This window comes from Sturnira hondurensis, unplaced genomic scaffold (genome assembly GCF_014824575.4).
Source record: "Sturnira hondurensis isolate 20B ecotype Veracruz unplaced genomic scaffold, ASM1482457v3 Scaffold0017436, whole genome shotgun sequence".
Taxonomy (NCBI): Eukaryota; Metazoa; Chordata; class Mammalia; order Chiroptera; family Phyllostomidae; genus Sturnira; species Sturnira hondurensis.
The window spans coordinates 783,253-803,723 of NW_028090067.1; the positions used below are offsets into that span (position 1 = coordinate 783,253).

The 20,471-nt window shown below is 37.9% G+C and overlaps 1 protein-coding gene and 2 long non-coding RNA genes across 3 annotated transcripts in view; 1 reads left to right on the plus strand and 2 right to left on the minus strand.

Moving 5' to 3' along the window:
- LOC119002450 (killer cell lectin-like receptor subfamily F member 1) overlaps positions 1 to 713 on the minus strand; it is a 32,088-nt gene extending 31,375 nt beyond the window's left edge. The window contains exon 1 of the mRNA XM_037068367.1: positions 506 to 713. Coding sequence (XP_036924262.1) covers positions 506 to 510 — 5 coding nt within the window. The 5' untranslated portion in view covers positions 511 to 713. The remainder of the gene's footprint in view (positions 1 to 505) is intronic.
- Positions 714 to 3,533: 2,820 nt separating this feature from the next.
- On the plus strand, positions 3,534 to 20,216 carry LOC119002356 (uncharacterized). Its single transcript, XR_005069728.1, has 3 exons — positions 3,534 to 3,543; positions 7,201 to 7,209; positions 20,031 to 20,216. It is a non-coding gene; the product is annotated as an uncharacterized LOC119002356 (long non-coding RNA).
- On the minus strand, positions 9,870 to 15,482 carry LOC119002355 (uncharacterized). Its single transcript, XR_005069727.1, has 3 exons — positions 14,759 to 15,482; positions 11,022 to 11,187; positions 9,870 to 10,471 (listed from the first exon to the last, which is right to left on the minus strand). It is a non-coding gene; the product is annotated as an uncharacterized LOC119002355 (long non-coding RNA).
- Positions 20,217 to 20,471: the final 255 nt, after the last annotated feature.

A 20,471-nucleotide genomic window follows, 5' to 3' on the forward strand; every position in this document is an offset into this window, starting at 1 on the left:
CTGTGTAACCCGCCAATACTACACAGCTGATAACGGCCAAGCAAGGCCTACGTTTTCCTGTTAATCTCCAACACCCATCTTGTAATCAGTTACATTTCCTATTATAGTTTTTTCCTAATTAAAGTTTTTGTTGAGGCTCTATTCTTTCCCTGTCTGTCTACTACTTCTCTAACGTAGTATCTTCTGACTGACCACAAGCGCAGCCCTTGGACACCAGTTCTTATTCAGGTGCTAATTTGGGTAAGCACAACAAATAAGCACACCATGATCAGTACATGCACCACTTTCTCACAAAAGGTAACCTAAGAGCCTCTTCAGAAATATTTGTTGATTTTGTTACTCTACTCCTGACAAAGAAATTGTCCCGATGGTGAAAAATTCTTCTCTAAATGCTTCATTGCCCAAATCCCAACCACACCTAGAGCTGCTATCCAATATATTAACCACCAATCCCACGGGACTTAAATTTTAATTGATTGTAATTAAATAATTTAAAAGAACTAACCACATTCCAGGTGCTCAATAACCACACCTGGCTAATGGCTACAATTTCCAGTCTGCTGACATAGAATAATTTCATTGTTTCTTAAATTGATCCGACAGTGCTAGCCTAGAATAAAGATAACTGTCTTCTAGATGTTGAACAAAAGGAATTCTATTTTTTCAAACAATGAACCATATATAACTCAAAACATTTTAGGCAGTTACAAACAATAGCTCTCTTCAGTGTGCGTGTTTGCAAGCCGTGTACAGGTTATAAACCAGGTGAAGCAATACGGGGTATGATAACTGTTTACAGAGAACCTGAAAATAGAGGAACAATGGTGAAAGTATCTTCATTTTTTAGTCTTTTGCTGAGATTATATAGGTACCTTTAAGGCAAATAACAGCATATGTCTAAAAATAACAAAAAAATTCCAGTGACAACTAATTTTTTTCTAGCCTCTTGTTAAAATACACTGTAATATATATATGACTTGTAGAAAGACCAGAATGGTAGCACAAATTAAATTTTAAAATAAATGTCAGAATATAAAAGAAATTTCTACAACTATAGCAACTGAAGGGACAGAATTAGACAGATCCCTTAACAACCAATAGGAGTTTTCACAGCTGAGCTAGGACAGTAGAGATCTGAGACAGAACTAAAATGCAGCTTTTGAACACTTCTAGTAACAGCCCTTAAAATGAACCTAGAAAACCGAGGGTGAAACTGCACAGGTGAAAAACGTTACCCTAATTTAGGAAATGATATCAAAAACAGTGCATGAGGCCAGTGAAGAGCCCCTACTTGACATGAGGATTCCATCAACCTTTGCATACTGGCTGCACCACAACTCTACAGAGAGAATAAGTTGGCCTTGAATGCTCCCAGCTGAGGGTGGAAGATAGCCCATACCTCCACCTAGAGGGCCAGAAAGCAGAGTTCAGCAAAAAGCCCCTTTGCATCACTATTGATTTGAGCAAAAGAAAACAAACTCACCATTCTTAGAGTCCTGCCACAGGACTCTAATGAGTCCTGCCACAGTGGTGACACAGGTTTGGGCCCATCTGCCCTGCATGTCTCCTTCTCTGGAGTGAAAACACACTTCATGGTCTTCTAGGGGCCTCAGGAAGCCTCCTAGAGCTACTCATGGAGAAGAGTAGCAGCATTTGTCCACCTGCCAAGTGCTAGAAATTGTAGTATCACTGTATGACTGAACTGCTCTCCAGCGTCATACGAGAGACAGGTATTCTAAAAGTTGCAGACTCTTTCATGAAGATGTCCAGAAAACTGAGGGATATCCTTCCAGATTTTATAGTATCTGGTCTCATAGCAGGATGTACCTTCATTTAAGAATGAAAAAAGAGAAAGACGTGCATTTGTTGAACACATTCCTTTGGGTAGAAGAAAAATAATGTTCCATGAAGAAACACAAAGAAAAAAAAAATATATATATATATAAGTCAAAAAATGTTTACTTCAGTTAACTCTCTGAACTTGAAAATATATTAAACATGAAGTGTTCAGATAAGATAAAGAAAATAAACAGCAAAAAAATCGATGATAATTCATAGTGGATTGAGTATTCTCTCACATATTAAACATGTTCTAAAACTTAAACATTTTTTTCTGTGTGAATCTGACATAAGAGACAAATAAATGAAACAAAATAAGTAATCTATAAATATATATTTTATGCAAAAGTATTAGATCTGTTTTAAAGATGGCAAAATAAATCAATGGGAAATAAACACATTATTCAATAAACATGTTGAGCCAAATGATGACAATGTTCTAAAAAATATATTGCATTTTATACTATACACCAAAATAAAGTCTCAATGAAGAAAATACATGTGTGTTCATAACTCTAAAGGGAACTTTCNGCCTGGGTTGCAGGCCAGTTCCCAGCAGGGGATGCACGAGAAGCAACCATACATTGATGTTTCCCTTCCTCTCTCCTTCCCTTGCTCTCTAAAGATAAGTAAATAAAAAATATTTTTAAAAAAGAATGAAGAAAGATAAGGACATGCATTTGTTGAACACATTCCTTTGGGTAGAAGAAAAATAATGTTCCATGAAGAAACACAAAGAAAAAAAATATATATATATAAAAGTCAAAAAATGTTACTTCAGTTAACTCTCTAAACTTGAAAATATATTAAACATGAAGTGTTCAGATAAGATAAAGAAAATAAACTGCAAAAAAATCGATGATAATTCATAGTGGATTGAGTATTCTCTCACATATTAAACATGTTCTAAAACTTAAACATTTTTTTCTGTGTGAATCTGACATAAGAGACAAATAAATGAAACAAAATAAGTAATCTATAAATATACATTTTATGCAAAAGTATTAGATCTGTTTTAAAGATGGCAAAATAAATCAATGGGAAATAAACACATTATTCAATAAACATGTTGAGCCAAATGATGACAATGTTCTAAAAAATATATTGCATTTTATACTATACACCAAAATAAAGTCTCAATGAAGAAAATACATGTGTGTTCATAACTCTAAAGGGAACTTTCTAAGAATACCAATACTGTGTCCTTGTAAGCAAAAAAAAAATATATTGAAAATCATATAATGGGAAAATGGCTTATTTAACCTCAATATATCTAACTCTATAGATAAAAATAGCTAAACTTTAAAATAAAATAATAAATATTGAAACATTTTCAGTGACTCTTGCAAATAATTAATACACCCATCATATAAAGAACTTACACGGGCTATGAAAGAACTCTGGCTGTGGCAACAGCTACCTATCATTTGCTAAGACTCCTTCCAGCCAATCTGAATGCCCAAGCGAATCATGCTTTTGTGTATCGCTGCCCCATGATATTCCTTGCAAAGGTTTATGCTTGGTTGAAAGGAATTTTTTCTGAGTTACAAAAGGATCTTTCTTTAATCTCAATGTTATATTCTTCCACATTAGCATCCCCATTCTATATCACAAGACAAGATTTCTAAATAACAGTCACAAATTAAATAGGAAAAAACATCAATACCTCAATAGATTTATGGGAAAAACCATCAGGAAATTACTGTAAAACAGGAAATATAAATAACAATTCAATATGTAAGATATTATTCAGCCTAATAGATTAATAATCAAAGACACTAAAATTATAAACTAGCAAATTAGGTTTTGTTTCTCTTAATAGCTCTGGGTTAATGTATCTATATGTTCCAGAAATTGTGGCTTTAATTCTAGTAAATGATAAAATAAAATTATGTCAATTGAGATGCTAATAAGTTTTGTATAAAACTCTTTATTCTCTTTATTCTTCTTAATGCCTGGATTTGTGATATTTGCTGGAACTCAGCTGTAAATTTATATAATGATTTTATTTTATCATTTTACTATAATTAAGACCAAACATCTGGAACTCCCAATAGTCTTCAATTTTTTCAAATGGTCATACACTTACACCTCTCTACATGTCAATTGTGAAATAACTGTCACAATACAGCAACATTTTCACAGGAAATTTATGTATACATAAAATATTTATTTGAAATTCTCCTTGTGCAATTTAAGTTCTGAAGATGTAAAAACCACATGTTTACAAAATATTAAAATAATACTAGCTTCCCATTAACTTAACATTAATTTCATAACTAGATTAAAAATACAAGCTGTCTTACATACAAAAAGTTAAAAATCAGGGTTAAACTAAACACATTTTGATATCACTAGTTTTCTAGATTCTGCTTGTAGCATAACATAACTCATTAATATTTAACACAACTTATAAACATTTCTGATTTCCAAGTAACATCAGTGTATCAGATTTATGTTCACCTAGTTATATAAGCTAATTTATCCTTTTGTCAAGGTAACCAAGGTAGAATATGCAAGGCAATCAAAACAGTCAGCAGGGAAGTCAACAATGGCCACATCAGTAATTTCTGGGCCATGAGAGACAGAAGTCTCACCTATCAGTGTGGGGGCAGAACACACTGTTCTTGACTGTGGACCCCAGAGCGAAGAGAAGCACCTGGGTTGGGTAGCTTTGCAGCAGTTTGCTTCTGAGTGCTGTTTGCACCAACAGCTCCTACTGACTACAGAGCATTTGCGTGACTATACTCATCACTTTGATGTGGGAAGTTTTTTAGAAGGTGGAGATGGTGCTTTTTGCTCTGGCTTTCTCAAAGATTAATTCTCTAAGGCTGTGGAGGAGCTCTAACAATTTGCAACCTGTTCTCACCATGCATACTCCATAGAATGTCACGCTAAGTGAAGTGAATCACAGAAAAAGTCAAGAACCGTATGAGTCCACTCATATGTGGGATATAAAACTGAAAACAAGGAGACAAACAAATAAAAACTCATAGACCCAGACAACAGTATGATGGTTACCCGAGGGAAAAGAGAGTAAGGGGTTAGTAAAGGGTAAAGGGGGTCAAGTATACATTGACAGAAGGAGATGTGACTTTGTGTGATAACCACACAATGCAATACGCAAATGACGTGGCATACAATTGTACACATGAAACCAATGTAACTTTATTAATCAGTGTCACCCCAATTAATAATAAAATCTGGTTTCCTTTGGGTGTAGCTGATTTCTTGTGGGCACTCTGAAACTCTAGAATTGGAGGTGATGGAAATTACATCTTCTTAGGCTTCTTAGGTGGATCTGACGGCAGTTTGAAATACACAGTTTGGAAAGCACATTGAACCACATGAAAGTCAGACAAGACTTACCTACTAGAATTATTAAAGGGGCACTGACTTGCAGACTGTTCCTACTTTTTTCTTGACTCTTCTGGAAAAAACAAAAAACCCTTTATTTTCTTTCTCCTTTAGAATACCTAGGTTTTGTAATATTTGGCAAGACTCCTTGCTAATGTCTATTACATGCTATTATTTTGGTCCCAGATTATAAAGAGGTTCTGTTGAATCCTGAGGTTGATTCCTCAACTACAGGGTGTGTTAACCGAACTCACATGCACTGCATGTAACAGGGACACATGAACTATCACTATCAGTATGAGTTTTCTCTTCTTTCTCTCTTTTTTTTTAACAGTTGCAATAACTACATCACCATGAAAAATAAGAATATGCTCTGAATTTGGGGAGAAGGCAGACAGTAAAAGTCAGATATCATTTTTAAATAATTCATTTCAATTTACTAAAGGATATATTAGTTAATAAGTTATAGACAGCTTACAAAGGGCTTCCTTACATCTCAAAAAAATCAAACATTAAAACAACATCCACAGTAAACACAGTGCAGTTTATCAGTTACTTCATTTATGTTAGCAATTCTTATTCCACTAGGTCTCGGGTTAGTGGTTTCATGAAATTGTCCATTTCTCAAATAAACAGAGTTCCAGAAATCCTGAGCAGCACCCTGGAGCACTGTCCAAGCAAAGCCACTGAAGTCTGTGCCCAGGAGTCTATTCTTCAGAGCTAGGAAGCTTGAGGTGCCTGGTGTTGTCCTTCTACTGTGAAGGTTCTGAGGCGGTCTCTCTTCAATGAAGCACAAACTCTGACCTTTAGTTATAGAGGCTTCGATGCTTCAGACAAGCTTCAGAGTAAAAGAAAACTGACTTTAGATAACAACTATACCCCCTCCTTCCCCGACCCCTCATTTTAAAATTGAAGTACAAAAAGAAGCTGAGTAGCTTGCCCAGGGTCACAAAGGAAATGAGTCAAGGATTTCCACCAAGCAGCTTGGTTCTTACACTGTGGAAGCACCCGGGTGGGGGCCTGCCTGCCGGTGCTCTTAGCAAAACCACTTACCTGGTGGGTGAGCAAAGTCAGAGGGCTCCTCCCAGCCCTAAGAGGCCGAAATGTGACAGTCAATCCTCTCCCTCTTGAACTTTGAGGTGTGGCCTTTTGATGCATTTATCTCAAGTGAGCCCCAGCGGGGCTCATGGTTTGAAGCTGTCTTGACAGTTATGACTGGAGGGAATTTAATTCCATCCACCCCTGTGAACTCTGAAAGGCTGAGGCAAGACCACTGCTAATCATGTCACACTCTGTGTGCACGTGAGAAAGAGCAACCCTGGGGAGGGTTGCAGAAGAGCAGATTGCTTTTATTTAAGGTAACTCATCCGAATTGAAGAATGACAAAGCTGCCCATTCTTGGCCGAGCCAGTGCTACCACAACCCACCCAGATACAGGGCTTTGGGGTTTTCTTAAACTGATTACTCCTTTCAGTTTTCTCTATTATAGGCATAGGGCTCTTTTTAATCCAAAATATACTTTTAAAGTACCTTCTCGCACTTCCAACATCCCAAATGGGTTATTTGGCTTAGAGATAATGAGATTCTTGACAACTAGCTACAGATCAACTGTGTAGCTTGAAGGATTTAATAATAGAGTACACGTAGGAATATCAACAAGTCCAGTATACCATACAGGTGTACTGCCTGCAGAACAGTAGATTTGTTAATACTCCCTGTAGAGAGATGAATGTCTTTGTCATGTTTCTTACTGCTGCGTGATGAAAGTGGAGGACTCTACAGAACAGTCAAGGAGAAAAAAACAACTTGGAGGGAATAAGCAAAAGTTAAGTTTACACTTGATGATAGCAAGCAAACTACAAGAAAGTGTAAATAATGACGGCTGGCAACAAACAACTGTAAACCTACTTTTTGCCCACCCTCATGTTTGGTCTCAGCGGGAGGAAGTGGTCCACAGTGCATGGGTTTTATTCTCTGCAGAGGCGGCAGGCAGCAGGTGAGCAGGGGCACAAGGTGGGAAGGGGTGGGGAGGCGAGGAACAGTGGGCGGGGACAGTCTGTCCTTCCAGGAATTAGCATTCCATCGTCTCACATTACAGGGCCGCGCTCTCTTGTGGCTTCTCTGCCCACGGGCCCCTTTCAGCGTCTCAAACTGAGACTTGGAGAGGGAAGGCACTGACAGTTTCTGTACCAGCACGCCAGCATCTCCCTGGCCGAGTGGGCGGGGGCGGAGTTTCCCAGGAGCTCACTGGGAGCTGCGAGGCTTTACCCCCCCACCCCCGCCTTCCCCGAACCATTCCCCGAACCATTCCCCCGCCTGGAGCTCAGGGCCTGGTCCCACATCCTCCACATCACCACCCAGAAGTGGGGGGCCAGGCTGCCTGCCGCTGGGCAAGGGAGGCAGAGACACTGGCGTCGGATTTGGACGAAACGCAGGTCATTGTAGACTCTGGCAGAAGCAGTTTTGATGAAGTGGTAGGAAAAAAAAAAGACTCACAAATGGCTTCAAGAGATAACAGCAAGAAAGCGAAGAGGGGAATTATAAAACACCTTTCTTAAAGAGGATGTGCTGTAAAAGGAGCAGAAAAATGGCTGATGATTGCAGTCACGGCAGTGCAACCCTGAACCCAAAGGGATTCCTTTTCTAGACTGTGCTTTAGATCAACTGTAGGAGTTAAATCAGTTTGCTTAAAACTATTGATTGCTTTACTCTTGACAGAGAGGTATGCTCTTAGGGAAAAGAGCACAAGACAAGTGAGTCTGTTTTGTTTTCTTTTAATTTTATTGAACGTATTGGTTGTGACGCTGGTTAATAAAATTATATAGGTTTCAAGTGTGCAATTCCGCAATACATCGTCTGTATATTGTATTGTGTGCTCATCACCCAATTGAAATCTTTTGCTATCACCATTTATCCCTAACTCTATCGTTTGCTCCCTGTCTTCACCACCCTCCTTTCCCTCTGGTAATCACCATAGTGTTGTCTGTGTTTAGGAGGGCTGGTTTTGTTGTTGTTGTTTTTTGCTTAATCCGTTCACCTATTTCACCCAGCCCCCCACAACCCCTCTCCCCTCTGACAGCTGTCAGTCTGTTCCATGTATCTATGAGTCTGTTTCTATTTTGTCTTTTTAAAGATTTTATTTATCTTTAGAGGGGAAGGGAAGGAGGGAAAGAGAGAAATATCAATGTATGGTTGCCTCTAGTGTATCCCCTGCTGGGAACTGGCCTGCAACCCAGGCATGTGCCCTGACTGGGAATCGAACCGAGATCCTCTGGTTCACCGGCCTGCACTTAATCCACTGAGCTACACCAGCCAGGGCTCTTTGTTTATTTTGTTCGTGAAATCCCAAGTGAGTTTGGGTGAACTGGCTAGTGATGGAGAAAATCTCGATACATGAGATATTGCTGAAAAGGGTGGGCCACGTAGAGGACTACAGAGGCAGGACAGGAGCATCAGAGTTTCAGAGCGGGTACTAGAAACGGGGAGGAGAACACTGAAAAAACAGCACTGAAGGGCAACAGAAAAGTGTGCAACTTCTTCCCAGTTTAGCTCAAAGCACACCGTGCTGACACTCTTCTCGTTATCTTCGCATTTTTCCACCAGAGGTCTCTAGCGGTCAGCTCTGCCCGCCACAGAGGAAGCCTTACTAAAAAACATGCTAATGGTTTCTAAGAAAGCTGAAACGTGGTTGAAAAGCAGAACACGGTGGAGAGAGGCATATGGCAATGGTCATGGTCCAGGATATGAATGAACTGGTGAGGACTTGAATGCATGACTGAAGAGGACTTTGGCCACATCTCTTACATTTAGATATGCAATGTTGTTAATGTCATTTATTATAAATACTCTGTAGTTACTCTTTGAAATTCTTTTCAATTCAAGAATTGTTTAGAAAAGTGATTTCCTTTCTTCCAGGTACTGAGTTTTTTGTTTTAAATGTTTAATAATTTATAAAATAATGACAAAATATTTAACCCTGTAATTTGGTTTTTTTAAATAAAGGACGTATTTTTTTATGTATCTCATAAATATGCCCTATTATTTGTATAATAGCCTGTTAGAGCTTACTGAATCTTTAGTCAAGTGAACCCAGCAAAAATAGTGCTGTATGGCAAAGCTTCATTTCTTTATGTTTTACATATATTTTAGAACATTTCTTTAGATACTTATTAATCTATACTTATGGTACATTAAAGTTCAGGGTTAATTATTCATGGAAGAAATACTAATTGACCTACAATGCCTGCCAATGTTTACATTTTCTAATGTTTACATTTATAATGTAAATTTTGTTTATATTTTCTAATGGTCAGATTAGCACTAAACAATAAAAGTAAATTCTGTAAAGGGTAATAAATCCTAAAGAAGGAAAAAAGTAAGAAAGTGTGAAGAATATGAGCAATGGTTGTGGTGTAGGCTATCAAGTAAGAGAGCCAAACTCAGACATACGTAATGAGCAATGGCTTAAAGGGGGTGAGAGAAATAGCCAATAGATGAAGGAGATAAATTAGAAAACAGATGATCACAGTGAAAGAGAGAAGACCCAGAAAGAAGGAAAAAGCCTGTGAAAAACAAAAGTATGGCCAGTATGTTCTAGGAACAGCAAGAAGGTAAAAATGCCTGGAGCTGCGTAAATGAAGGCACAGCCAAGATAAGGAGATAACAGCCCATTGTGAGGACGTGGGCTTTTCTTCTTTGGGAAAGGGGAAGTCATTATGGGTTTAAAAGAAAGCAAGCCGGTGATGTGTCTACATTTTAGTTTCAGGAATCAGTTTGGTTTCTGTGTGGACAAACAGCTACAGAGGACAAAGTCAGAAGCAAGGAGACAGATTGGAAGCAATTACAGAAACAGAGTTTCCTAAATGGAACCATGTCTAAATGTATAACTAAATAATAATAGTGTAGTTATAATATAGAGCAGTGTCTGTATTTACTGAATTTACTGTCTTAATAAAAATGTGAAAATGTCCTTAATGAACAGGCAAATCATATTAATTACCATATATATAAATTCATGCTTTTCTATAAGCATTGAACCCAAAAAGTTTAATTGTTTATTTTAATCACTGTGTTTATGCATGCTGATAAATTTCTATATGTAGGAGTTACTCAAGTAGTTTCTGGATTGCTGTCAGAGAGAACTGATCCACGTGTAGCTGTATTCTTGCTGCATCTACAGGGAGGGGGAATTCTAGGAGCCTCCTATGCTGCCATCTTGGTGACATCTGTCTTCAATGCATATCTTCAGCCAAAACAGAAGAGCAACCTTTCTCACCTGGACTATAATGAGAGAGTTAAGTCCCACAGAGAAGGACTTACATGACTGTTTTCTCAGTATTTTCAAGGATAGTGCATACGTAGTACATCTCTGAATGCATAGGAGGGAAGATGATTGATTACATCCATCCAGAATTTAGGAATCAGTTCTGTTACAGAAGTCTGGATGAGAAGGGTTAGCATTCTAGGCTTGCCATTTCTTTTTAATTTTCCTAGAACTTTTAGAAGTATTCAGCCCAGTACCACATATTAAGCAGTAGAAATGTGGTCCCCGAATGCTTACTCTCATTAGGTGCTTCATTAATGGTGAAGAGACTATTTATCTTTTCCACCAATGTGTGATATGGATAGCTGTATTTTTATCCACAAATATTTACATAATTTTCATTGGTTTCTACCTCAGTTGTATAGAAAATCCTTGCCTATGATCTTCCTCCTAGCTTTTCCAAAGATATACAACCTGAACACTTTATAAAGCACATGAGATCTTGGAAAGAAAGATATAAAAATATTTTACAAAATATTATATACTATCATGCTAATAATACCTGAGAGAAAAGGATTATGACGATCAAGAACTGGAATTTTGATGTCACGTGGCTTCATTGTAGACCTCAGGGAACCCAGATCCATCTCCTGGTTGTTTACTCAGTTCCCCATTGTGTGGTTATGATTGGTGTGACTAGTGATGATCAGAACCCCCACCTTTGACTCCTAGAATTGTGGAATAAACACACTGAACTAGAAGTAGAAAAGTGTTCTGCTTATCTTATCCTCAAGGAACTAGAAATTGCTACTCATACTCACACTTTCCTCCACTGCCTCCTTATTTCCCTCACTTCTGATGTCAGGTCTCACAACAATGCATGTGATGGGTTGAAACTACATCACTTATCTGCTCCCTGGCATCAAGGTAATCCAGAAATTGAGTTCTCTCACTTATTTCTTTGGAAATGAAAGCCATATTTTGGGTAATTACCAAAGTATTTTTAAACAGCCATTTTATGGCCTGAGATAAAAAACCACACCATTTTATCAGCCTTAACAAATTTGTTGCAGGATGATTATAAATTTAGAACAAAACATTATGGGGGATTGTTGCAAGGAGGTCTGAGAATAAGTTATATTGAAGTGCCTATTCTTCCTTCTTCCAGAGATAGAAATATATCACTCTGGGAGTCAAAGTGTGGATCTGGCAACAGCTATTGCACAAACCCAGGAAAGAAATGTATTTTTATTAATATAATGAAGAATTCCACTGAATTGGAAGCTGTTATCTGGCCATGTGGGGACTCCCATGTCCATCCTTCTGGTGTAACACATAAAAGCTCTCAAAAAAATAAAGATTTCCTAATACACACTGAGTGCGGTAGGATCTTATAGAACCTGCCCTTGAACCACAATGCAGCAGATGGATCACTTCTAGATGTAGTTCATTCAGGGGGGTTACCATTTGTTGACTTGGGCTGAGGAACATGTGAACAAGAAAAAGTTTGGAGATCTTTACTTAATATATAATTCATTCTGATTAAAATAATATCTGTTAAGCCAGCACTGTGCTTAGAGATCTGAACTTCAATTATGCAGGGTGGGGTAAAAGAAGGCTTACAGTTGTTTGTATGGAAAATAATGCAATAATTAATACATAATAATACAAGGGTTTTATACACTAATACTCTGTATTTTGCACACTCACAATCATAAACCTACTTTTGCCCCATTCTGCATAATGAGAATTGCAAGAATAATACATGAAAATTATATAACTGCACTTACAAGGAGCACAATGGCACATATTTTCAAGCTAATCTAAGCTAGAATCATTTCATATTCATCTTTGTGCTTCAAGCATTTTGGTGGGTCCTTGGAATACATCTGACTCTCTCCAATATTTTTTTAATTTAATGTAATCTGAAAAGAATAGGAGAGGCCATTCCTAGGGCCAAAGCATAGTAAAGTACCTAGTCCTCTGAGATTTGTAAATATTGGTGTTCTTAAGTGCTAACAGGCTTGTCAAAAGAATTTTTTCCAGTAAGAGATAATATTGGCCTACAATAATATATTTATATTTTAAATCCAGACACACTATGAAAGTACTTTAAAACTCATGGGTAAAAGCCTCGTTGTGAGAAAGACCTTTCTACTTGAGAAACTGAAAGAAGTCCCACAAGTTCTGCAGTAGGGCAAACTTGTTTATAACCCATTCGCTTTTGTTACAGGATTTTGTTGAGTGTAGACTTTGTTATATGAAGTGGGGCTTGAAAAACGAAAGCAAGTTCTAACTAGAAAATTTGTGTTATTCTAAAGCTATGTGAGTATAAAAGCAAAGAGTGCCAGTTCTCCACAACTTCAAAAAGACACCCTTTACTTATTTATAATCTTGACTTTCATCGGTTACACTGACTCCATACAAGGTCACCTCTTAATGCTCAGTCTCACCAGCCTTAATTTAATCTTAATACTATTCATTAAGTAGGCTAAAATCAATAGCCTTGAGTATTGCAATATAGGAGAGAGTAAACGTGATTTGACTTAAATATTGGAAAAGGAAATACTTTCACCAAATTTAACTGACATTTTTTGGTTCAATTGCATCTTGCAAAGGCATTATCAAGACTAGGTATTCCTACACATATGATGAGGCAAAAACTAAGTAATTCAAAATGCTAATTTGTTTCAGACATGGACCAATTGTTTAAAAATAAGGTCAAAGACATGGACAGAATGAGATCTAAAATACAAGTCATGGAAGAACTGTCCTTAAACGCAGAAAGAACACAACCACCGTACATAAAAAGAAAGAAGGGAGGAAAATGGATTGAAATATATTTGAAAATGTGTGACAGATGTGCAGTAAAATCACATGTGATGTTCTCAATGTTATTGATATAATAATATGAAACTTTGAAAAAGTAAATGAGTTCACCCATAATGCAGTGACTTGCTTAGCTGGGCCGCCAGAAGTTTGGCTCTAAAAGGGATTAATTTGTATTGCTGTGCTATTTTTTCAAAAGCAGGCCATGCTTTCAAGTGTATCATTTTTGTTCAGGGCTTTCTAGAATTAAAAAAAAATTACAATAAAAATATTGCATTTACCTCTCATTGTTTGATGTGAAATAATAGGTTAGTAGTTCCTCTCTCTACCTTTTTATAATACCTTGAAAATATCACAGGTCAATGAACAAGAGGAAACATACACCATTCAGATCTTTAAAGGCTTTCAACAAAGACCTTAGTGATTTGTTGACTTTAGAATATTTTTCTAATCCCAAACAAGTGCTGTCTTATTTATACAATCTTAAGTTTATAAATGAAAATGCCTGATTTTTGTAAGAGCTCAGTTATATTTGGATTTTCTTTTTAGTCTGGATGGATGGAGTTGATAGGGAAGACATTTCCCCATGTTTGTGTTGGACTATATTAATCAAATATTGTTGTACTAATTTTGCACAGTTCCAGGCCAATTGGGCAGAGTCCAACACATAGCAAACAACTGATCCTTTTTCCTGGAACAATGCAAATCACTGCTTTGGAACCAACTAATTGATTCTCTCTGTGGCTTGGAATATAATCTAACCAAAGAGATAAACTGTATAAACATGGGGAGAATTGTGGACATTATGTACTTTACAAAGGCCATATTCTACAAAAGCAAATGCGATGCTAGATCAAAGAATTTCACTCCACTTACTCCCAATGCCTATTTCACCATGTCTTAACATTTATTTTTTACTAAGTGCCAAGGATTGTTCTAAACATTTTTAATCCTTGTAAAACACGTGTCATCCTCATAAAAACTGTAGTTTGGTACTGTTTTTTTTTTTCATTTTAAAGATGAGAAAATAGTTTTCAGGAGGTTTCAACATATCCGATATCAATCGGTCTGTAAATGCAAGAGCTGTTAAAAAGAAGCCACAGGCTCAAAAGTGTGTCACTTGTGCCAAAAATCCATGGAACTGTATAACCCGGAGGCTTGGGGTCCAGCCATTTGCTGCCATGTACAAGCATAACACAAAGCTTTGAGGGGAACAAAAGAGGTTTTTATTAACAGGGTACCCAATTTGGGGGACCTGAGATCATCCCAGCTCCTAACCAACCTCTTCTGCAAAGCACCGAAATTCCCATGTTCCCAGAGAGACTGAAATCTAAATCCACTCCCAGAAGTTTCCCATTATTGCTTATCTTTCCTCTGAAGCTCAAGACGGCTACACAAACGGGTCTCCACCCTCAGGCTTTCTCTCTCTCTGGTGCACCCTTGCGGGTTTTAGCGTCGCCATGGCCTCACCCAGTTCTCTCTTTCTCTCTCTCCTGGGTCTGGATTGTGCTGCCAGATCACTCCAGAGGGTCATGCAGCCGAGGCTTCATCCATGGTACCCTGGCGCCCGAGGCGGCCTGCACCCCCAGGGCGGAGGAACAGTCCCAGCTCCTGCTTTCCTGTGTTGCTCCCAGCCTCCACGTGCTGCTGTCAGGCCAAGAGAAGGGAAGCAGTTCATGACCCGTGCTGTGTGTTGCACAGTGTTGTAGTATCCCAAGAGCTGGTGCCCAGCGAGGCACACCTCCCAGCATGGGATTCCACCTCTGTGAATAGGCTTCCCATTGTGCGAGGCCTAAGCTCCAAGTGGGCCCAGCACCTCCCAGCCCTGTGGGCACTCCGCAAGCACACCCTAACCGGGCGCACAAGGCAAGAGAGACAGAGAGGTTTTTGCGTGTGTTCTGTTTTAAAGTCCCCTTCCAGAATCCCATTGCTGTGGGAGTGTCCAGCTTTTCAGCCAATGTGAGCCAATGTCAGTCACGTTTGTCACAACTGTCTTTGTCGCTGTTCCAGCCACCATTTTGCAGAAGGGAACAGACATTTCCCAGCTGCGCACAGGCACACAGGGTCTTGGCCCCAGGGTGGGGCGTCCAGCCCCTGATGCAGCTTGCTGACCTCCACCATATACGTGTATTTTGACCTTCTCAGGCACAAGCAACCTCAGCACAAATTCACTCTAGCTCAGTCACTAGCTGCCCAGGTGCCACACAAGATATTTTCTTCTGCCCTGGTCAACAGCCTTCTCCCATAGTCCCTCCCCCACTAGGTCCCTGCCACACTGCTAGGTTGCCAGGGAGCAGGCTGGCTTGTTTTGTTTACAGTTGCCTCAGGCGGACTCCACCTGCCTCAGGCAGTTTTAATCTGCTGCCTGGGCGCTTCTGACGCTCCAGGGGAGTGCTGCCTCTTTGTCAGGTTCCCCACCCAGCTCATTGGTTTTTCCCACTGCCCAGCATCTGGCCTGACTACACTGTTACAATACCAAACCTAGATCTAATACCTGATTTCGTTACAGTTTCAACCTTTCGCAGAAATATACCCTTAAATTAACCAGTCTGGAATTTTCTACTTAACACCAATGAGATAAACTGTTACTCCGGCCCGCTCCATTGCCCTGAAGAAAAAGAGGCAATCTGCATGATGGAACCCCTGGCTTGCCCACCCCTCCACCCAAAAGAAGACTTCCTGGTCTAAATCCTTTGTTTTCTTTTTGCTAATGGATTCCCTCCCACATTCTTCTTCCTCTAAAACTTTCCCTGCTGTACAATGCTTTCCAGTGCCCTTCTATTTGCTGCCAAATTCATGAATGGCTTAATAAAACTAGTTAGATGTTCAAATCTACTCGGTTGAATTTTGTTATTTAACAGAGCGTAGATTTGAACCCTGTCAGATTCCACAGCCCACACTTTAAACATAATATATTCCAGCTCTCTATAATACCTTATAGCTAGCAATATTTCCTAACAAATTTGCACAGATATGTGAAACTACACACATTTTCATTTTACCAATATAATTGTTAGTCATGTTTTACATATCTTATTTTTTCATGTTAAAAAGATAACTTAAACTGTAGCTACTTAATCTGGTTTAATACATATTTTATTATCAGTTTAGATGCAGCGAATCCCTTTCTAATGTCTGTGCTCACGGAGGCATTTATGGAATGTGGCAAGCTGTTCAACATTAAATCTATTAAATATATTACACATCAAAAAATAAGAAACAATGTTCCTTCAGGAATTTATACTACAGAATTTTCTTCCTTTTCTAGTCAGTTAATACTAACAAATCTTAATTTCCAATGAATAAAATGAATAATGCATTTTTCCCTAAGGCATGAACAAAACCCAGCTTCTTTCTTTTCTTTGCTTTTAAAATACTAATTCCCAGTGCCTGGCATATAGCAGAAACTCAATAAATATGAAGAATTCATGAATGAATGGAATGGGCCAATTCATGTACACCATTGAAATCTGAATTTTCTCCTCTGCAATTACAATATGAACTATTTTTTTCCTAAATGAAAGTAAATAGTATGCATCTAAAACTCTCATTATTTGCAGACAATATTATTGTACTCTTGAAAAACTGAAAACAATCATTTGAAATGTTTCTATAAAACGAGTTATTAAAATATGAAATAAATATTCAGCTACCAATAGTCCTCATATGAAAAATTAATTAAATATATCCCTTATATATGATAGAAAATGCCATTTTAATAATAAAATAAAATAACTCAGAATAAACTCAAAGTATTAAAAATTGTGTGAAGAAGGCATTAAAATATCTCTGAAGGGCACAAAAGAGAATTGAAAGAAGAAACATGTGGGAATGTATTAAATGGGAAAACTAAATATTTTATAAAGATATCACTTTTCTTTAATGCACCTCAATAAAAATGACAACAGATTGTCTTTTACCCTGGAAATAAGATGATTCTAACATTGTTATAGAAATACAAACAATCAAGAAGTTATGAAAATTCTAAAAAGCAAAACCACTGAGACAAGACATGGGAATTCTGGGGCTGAGGCAGGGAAAGTACAAGATGAACCCCTGAATTTATTCGCTTACTAAATATTAATTGAACACACATTTGTACCATATTAGGTGTTAGGAATACAAATCTTTGCCCTCATTTTAGTGGGAAATTAATGTTATGTATTTTATATTTAACACACATTTAATATATTTCAATGTATACTAATATATTATAAATATCATATACATATATATTATTAGTATATATACTTTGTCTTAAGGGGAATAAATGCCTTTAGAAAAATAAAGCAAAGAACAGGGCACACACCCAAACAATGCAATTTAAATTAATGAGGGAAGACAAAACCTCACCTTTATGTTTGCTTTTCCAACTTTATTTAGAGAAACAAATCCAGGCCCCCGTGCTTCTACACCCTCTTCCACTCCAGCCATAATTAAATAACTTAGACACAGAGTTAGGGGTCTGGTCAGGTTCAGGTGGGAAAGGAAAGGAGCCCAGTATGGCCACTACAGCGTTGCCTCACATCTTTTTCTTGGTCCCCACCTTCTTATTGTGCTTGCCAGCATGCTTCTTGCCCATGGTGCCCTCAGCTCCTCCCAGGCACTGAGGGGCCATGGGGAGGGTGGAGGAGGCTTCCTTCCCCACAGGTCCTCGTGGATCCCGGAGTTCAGCCATACCTTGGGGAGAGGCACTCCCAGCAGTTTTCCAATGCAGACGACTACTCCCTGGTGAAGGGCAGACTCAAGGTTAGGGTAGATAAGCAGGCATTGGGTAGTCAGCAACACGTGTTGGATTTCTGATTGGGTTGTCCAGTTCCTCTGGATCATGTAGACCCAGATCTCATCTTTGGCATCCACATTTTGGTGGAACTTGGGCAGGAAGCAGTCTTTGGGCAGAAAGCAGTCCTTGGGCCAGAAGTAGTCCTTGGGCCAGAAGTAGTCCTTGGGCAGGAAGCAGTCCTTGGGCAGAGAGGCCCAAAAGTCTTTCCCTAGAAGGAGTTTCATGCCCAACAGGGCTCTGGTCTATGGAGTCCCCTCCGGGCCCTCAGTGGTGACCTACTTACTAGTCAGTAAGGTCATCCTCAACGAGAAAGATCTTGGTGCCCCCGGGGAGGGTCAGCAGTCAATGTCATCAACCCCTTGTACACCAGGTGAATGACATAGGGAGACAAGTTCTCCAGGGTGAATAGTTAACATTTGAGAAAGACTTAAAGCTGATGAGGGTGTGAACCATAAAGATTTATGGAAAGAACATTCCATGAGAAGGTCTTGGAGCGTATACATCATACTTAAAGTTTTCAGGATTCCTCTTCACCTCATGAGAGGAAGAGAAGAAATTCTGGCATTTCCGGGTTCTAGGTGTGTAATGAAGGAAGCTGGTTTTAATATAAGTTTTCCAAAGAGTATCTTGGAACACATGTACATACCTCTTTGTAATTCCAAGGAATACTAAAGTGAGAATTGATAGGAACAGTCGAGTACCAAGAGGGCATGGCTAAGTCTCCTTAACTGAACAGACCTACTTTCTCTAAAAGTTTTAAATCAATAAAATTTTTATTTATTTCCTACATCAATCTAGACATACATCCTGCATGCCCACTACACTTCGGGCATTGTGCGCTTCCCCAGAAAATCCTGGTGAACAACAGTTTCTGTTTATAGAGAAGACAGAGCACAATACACATTGGCTGAGTGAACATATTCAATAGAAATACCCATTTCTTCTCTCAAGCAAAATATACATATTCTACAGCACAACCATCGAAGATAAAAATACTAATAATAATTTGAAATGTTTCAGCCAACTGAACTAGATGCAAAGCTTAGAGTGTTTCTCATGCAATGTGCCTAGTGCCCTTTTGTTCGAACATTGTCACACATAATATATGCAACCACCTCATATCGTTAAAAGACAATAATGCTATGAATAACTTAAAACATACAGGTCTGAAGAGAGAAAAGAATGGCAAGCATACATATTAAGGTAAGGAAAGGTTAAATTATATAAAATATTTGAACTGCATTAAGTGTTTGGTGAAGCATTTCATACAGAAATAATTTCAAATTATTTCAAACTTTCATTATTTTCAAAAAAGTCAAATTATTTCTTAAATAACTTCATTTTAAAAGAACAAAACATTTAGAGTGTATTTGACTTCTTGAAATATATTTAAAAGTGCTACACATTTGGCAATGAGTTTTAGAACTTAAGGTAAATTTAGAGAGTATCTTGTTCTTAATGCTTGTTTTATAAAGGGAACAAAGTCTAGAAATCTGAAGTAGGTTGTTTGGCTAAGCAGTGGTAAACTAGAAGGAAAGGACAAATGGCTTAATTATTAATCTGGTCTTTTTTTATGTGCACAAATTTCCTAAGAATATTGGTAAAATGCAGATTCTGATTCAACAGATCTGGGAGGGGAGATGATGCTGAATTTCTAACAAGCAGTCAAAACTGCTGATCTAGGGCCCACGATTTCAGTAGAAAGGGTTTACACCATCCAGACTGAGGTCAGTTTGTACAAACAAAAAAATACTGAACATTATTCTGGCTTCAAGTGTCTCTGGATGGTAGTTGTCAGTGATGATTCATGAAGTATCGATGAACTAATTCACCAATATTCACTTTGAAATTTGTACCATACAAATAAATAACTTCTCTTATAATTCTCATGAAAATATACTTTTTAAAAAGACACAGCAACATAGATGAAAGTAAACATAAAAAATTTAGCCAAACAAGAGTAGGTCTCGATGCTTTCTAGTATTTTGCCATTTGTGGCATCCATTCAGTCAATGCATTCAATTTCCAAAGCTGACCTAGCTGGTGCTTCTGAAGAATTCCACACTAAAATGATAACATGATTTTTATATCGATGCACATGACATATTTCCTGGCACATGTAAATAAATCTAATTGTTGCTCCTTTAAAAAAAAAAATTTAGCCAAAGAAATCTGTGCACTGTGACTTAGAAAACTCAATTAGAAAACACTGACCTAGAAACACCAAACATCAAATTAACAAACAGTGAATTCTAGAATTCTCATTGAAAAAGTTCATCAAAATTTTATTCACAGAATATGTATTAAAATTAGTGCCAATAGAATATTTACAGCATCGGTGGTAGAAAATTCAAAGTGCTCTATGAATTTATTATTAAATAAGATTGAATAAAGTAAATT